At 35.7% G+C, this 5,000-nt stretch overlaps 1 protein-coding gene across 2 annotated transcripts in view; it reads left to right on the forward strand.

Moving 5' to 3' along the window:
• The window catches only part of LOC125658080 (uncharacterized), a 72,128-nt gene that overhangs the window by 20,677 nt on the left and 46,451 nt on the right, over positions 1-5,000 (forward strand). For both annotated transcript variants that reach the window (XM_048889167.2, XM_056149655.1), the window contains 2 exons: positions 247-452; positions 2,938-4,218. In XM_048889167.2, coding sequence (XP_048745124.2) covers positions 247-452; positions 2,938-4,218 — 1,487 coding nt within the window. The remainder of the gene's footprint in view (positions 1-246; positions 453-2,937; positions 4,219-5,000) is intronic.

Genomic DNA, 5,000 nt, shown 5'->3' on the forward strand with positions numbered 1-5,000 from the left:
AATTCATCATTGATAAACATATACAGCCAATCTTGGTTATCTTGAACTCGATGGGGCCAAGAAAAAACCTCAAGATATCCCAGGGTTCGAGATATTGAAGTTAAAATGCAAATAGAAAATGTACTTGGGACTTCCATATTACTTCGACATATCCAGGATAATCGATATACAAATATTTGAGATACCAAAGTTCAACTGTATGAAGTAATTGTTTTAAAGAGGTTCCTTGAATTTTTTTACCACTAGGTCTACAGAGTCTGTTGTCCACCACGCCACTCTTGAAGTTTTTTCTGGAGCGATTTACAACAGAGGACTGCGCTCAGGACACGCTGACTACAAACTTCCACCAGCTTGTCTGCAAATTCTGGAGTGGCCACTACTCTATTGTCTATCCCAGGGACTTTAAGAATGCCCTGGCACTATTTCACATTCAGTTTCAGGATTACAGACAGGTATATGATGTATATTTACAAACATGTCAGCGTACAGAACAGTTGTTGGTCAAACTGCATAATAATTTTAGAGTATTCAAAATTTAGCACGTGTTAGTATGACCTATCAAGAACTTCATGATTGACCATAACTTTTCAAATGCAGATGATAGAGCATTCATATTTGATTTCAACATAAAATTGGTACTCTTTATGACCATAATGTTATTTGTACAAATGTAATGATAATATTATTTCTTTTGTGAAGATCCGGGTTAAAATAGGTCCTCAGTATCCCTTGCTTGTCGTAAGAGGTGATTAAATGGGGCGGTCCTTCGGATGAGACAGCAAAAACTGAGACCCCTTGTCACAGCAGGTTCCTGCTCAAAGGTCCTAAGTCCCGAGTGTAGGCCTAAATTCTGCAGCCCTTCACCGGCAATGGTGACATCTCCATATGAGTAAAAAATTCTCAAGCGTAATAATTGCTAATTTAAAAGTTCCATGCAGCTGTTGAATCCAAATTATCATGAACAAATACATTGTAAGCTTGTGTAAAAATTAAAGTTCACACTTCGCTACTCCAGTGACCACAGATACCATAATTGTGTTCACTGCCCCAATGTTGCAGATATTGACGCAAGCTTCAAAGAACGGCTGCAAATAATTTGTTTTATTTCACCAACTGTCATAAATTAGTCATTTTTTCCTCAACCCCTCTCCTTTTTCCCCAAAATTATTGGGGCGACATCTGTATAATGCGATTAGTTCCTTATTGAGATTGCATCTACTTAAATCGGCGTAAGTGGTGTACATGTACATACATGTATATCTAATTTATGTACATGTAAATGATTTCATGACCAGTAGATATTCATATAAAACTTTGTCTCAGGATATAAGATATAACACACATTACACACATGCATTAATCATATAAGCAAAACCATCACAATTCAGTGTGTTACTTTCGTTTTACATTCACATTGTGAATAGCCTTCTCTAGAATATTTTTTTTCCCAATAAAATGTAAAATCTAATTGCAACCACATGTATCTTATAATACTTATAGTTTAACATAGTTCAAGTTATTATCCAAGGTTGTAAATATACTCAAATTTCACATGTCATATGAAAATATAATGTATAATTAAAGATTTTTTCGGGGGTGTACTTGTTGTAAAGCTTATAGCTTTAAAAATGATGCGTTAACATATGATTTTCTTAAGCAAATCTTTTTTCTGAGATAATAATATCTAAGTTAAAAACAATTTATTCAAGGTTTAGTCCATAAAAATTGGGACCAATATTGACATCAAATGGTATTTTCAACTATTTCTTTTAACATGTTTGGGCTCACAAAGTGTACATTATGAAAATAGTTATTCAAATTTAAAAATATATATATATCTTATCTTATAAAGGCAATTTTTTCATGATTGAGTCCACTCATGATCTCAGTCACACATCAACATTTTTAATTGATATTCAGGATTAATAGATTCCTTCGTTAGTATGAGTGTGGGAAAGGGAAATTCCACCGAGGGGACAAGATTTGCTGTCTAGGACGAGACTTTGCCAAGTCCAAGACAGCGAATTTTGTTCCAGAGGTGAAATTTCCCTATCCCACACAAGCAAATAATGAAGGATTATTTTTCTCACATTTTACCCACAGTTTAGTGCATAAATTCAAGAGTTTCGAGAAAATTCAAAATGATCAAAATCCTCATTTCAATTCAAAGCAAACACTAATTAGACAGCCACAAAGAGCAATACCCTAAAATGGTTTACACTGAAAGTTTAAACTAAAAGAATCCAAGTCTGTCCACTAGAGAGCTTTATCAAAATGAAATTTAAAGAAAACATTACTAAATATTTTACTTCACTGTGTAATGTAAATCATAGAAAATATATGATGTCACAATCAAATGACTTCGCAGCAGTTTGAGACAGAAAAATCTTACATGGCCTTCTCACATGGGTAAAGTCGATCTCATACTGGTGATAATGTGAGAAATAGATTTCTCAGTTATACATGGACAATTTGAATTGAAATTTGGGATTTAGATACATCCTGGAAATATGCAGTTCAAGTTCATATTTGTTCCCTAGGAAGTTGAATAAGTTCATGAAAAATTGAGCCATATGATCTTTGAAAAATTTCAAACAATTCGCAGTTTCTGTTCACTATCTCAGACATGCATAGACATTTTGAATCAAAATTTGGATATAGATATATAACATGAAAATAGACAGATCAAATAGCTATATGGGTGCAGTTGGGTAACTTTTGACAGTGGTATAGCTATATGGGTGTGGTTGGATAACTTTAGGCAGTGGTATAGCTACATGGGTGCGATGGGGGGGGGGGGGGGGGGGGGGGGGGATGGGGGGGGGGGCACTTATGTCACTCCTACATTCTTATGATATAAAGCTATGGCTGCATTTGAAGCCAAATGAATCTGAAGAAAATGAAATCCTTTACTTTCACGACTTGATTTTGTTTTAGCATGATTGTCAGGAGTTCCTGGCCCTGTTTCTGGATACACTTCACCAGCAGCTAAAAAGTAATGAGGAGGTAGCTAAAAATAATCAACAGGGTGTGTTAGAATCAGCAGATAAAAACCAACTCAATAACTCACTTAATGCCAGGAGTTCTAGTGAGGAAGAAGGGAAAGTTACCCAAGATGCATCAGCATCACTTCCTGTTCCTTTTCATGAGGATAGTGCTAGTGTAAGTTACGTCATTCAGTCAGAACTTCCGTCACTTTTGAAGTCTGTTGTCAGAACAGATTCTAGTGGTGATTTAGAGAATAGTCAGTCAGATACAAATGAGCTAGAACCAATATTAAACAATGCTTCGAATCTGAAGCAGCGAATTCCAAAGATTGAAGAGTTCTATGCCAAAGATACAAAAACTCTTAACACAAATGTTTTATTAGCCGACTTTGAAAAGGAAGATTTAGCAACAGATTCAGAAAAGTTTCCAAAACAGGAGTTGAACAACCACACAGAGGATGAGTTAGTCTTGCATGTTCCTGTAGAGACAGTGACCATGTCACCCACAAGGGATGAAGCTTCAAAGAAAGGACCAAAAAATACAAACATCCACGCTGACAAGTTCAACAAAACACAAAAACCCAGTCAAATGGATGCAGAGGGGGATGGGATCATAAAGAAAATGAAGTTTGAGTGTACTGAAAAAAATTTTCAATATCAAACACAGAGCAAGATTAACAAAGACTTTGATATTAATGAGCAGAACCTGAAGCTAGCCAGTTATGGGGTGGAGGGAATCAATCTTATAAAAGATCTAGGGATTCTGGGGAGTGTGGACAAAGACATGTGTGACAGTATCATGAGGAGGACCCATCTTCTTGTGGAAGACAAATATCCTCCATGTGCAGCCCCTGACAGAGACTACATGAGAACAGCGAAAGAGATAAAGCAGACAAACAGTGAAGACATTCTGCAGAGTATGGAAATACAGATCTCCAAAAATGTCAAAACAAAGAAAGCTCAACTATCAGAAAATAGCAGTAAAAAAATTAAGTACGAAATTAAGCATGAAGGTAGTCCAGCTGATTCAGTTTTGTCAACTGATAATGAAGATGATAGAGATGAGGGGGGTTTTCAGAACAGTGAGTCTACAGAGGTGGATCTACTGGAGCGTGAGGAGGAAGTGCAGGTTGATCCCGAGGAAGAAGCAGCAGAGAAAGCCTGGGAGAATTATATCAGGGACAATCATAGCATCATTGTCAGCACATTTCAAGGACAGTTTAAGTCTACAGTAAGTATAGATGTAATGTTCTAATCTACAGTGTTGAAGTCAACAGTGAATTCAGTATGCGGTCTATAAAATAATGTTCTAATCTACAGTGTTCAAGTCAACAGTGAATTCAGTATGCGGTCTATAAAATAATGTTCAAATCTACAGTGTTTAAGTCAAGAGTGAATTCAACATACTGTCTATAAAATAATGTTCAAATCTACAGTGTTCAAGTCAACAGTGAATTCAGTATGCGGCCTATAAAATAATGTTCTAATCTACAGTGTTCAAGTCAACAGTGAATTCAGTATGCGGTCTATAAAATAATGTTCTAATCTACAGTGTTCAAGTCAACAGTGAATTCAGTATGCGGTCTATAAAATAATGTTCTAATCTACAGTGTTGAAGTCAACAGTGAATTCAGTATGCGGTCCATAAAATAATGTTCAAATCTACAGTGTTGAAGTCAACAGTGAATTCAGTATGCGGTCTATAAAATAATGTTCAAATCTACAGTGTTTAAGTCAAGAGTGAATTCAACATACTGTCCATAAAATAATGTTCAAATCTATACTGAATTTTGGCTAATGTTTCAGCTTACAGTGAGTATGGTCTGTAATGTTCTAGTCTACTGTGAGTTATGCTTGCAATGAGTAAAGTTTAATGTTTAAGCTTACAGCGATCATAAAGTCTTAAAATTTTTAGCTCACCTATCCATCTGGCTCGCCGTCCATTTGTAAACTTTTAACATTTTCAACTTCTTCTCCATAACTTTGGGGCTAATGTCAACCAAAGTTACAATA

Source organism: Ostrea edulis, chromosome 9 (assembly GCF_947568905.1).
Source record: "Ostrea edulis chromosome 9, xbOstEdul1.1, whole genome shotgun sequence".
Taxonomy (NCBI): Eukaryota; Metazoa; Mollusca; class Bivalvia; order Ostreida; family Ostreidae; genus Ostrea; species Ostrea edulis.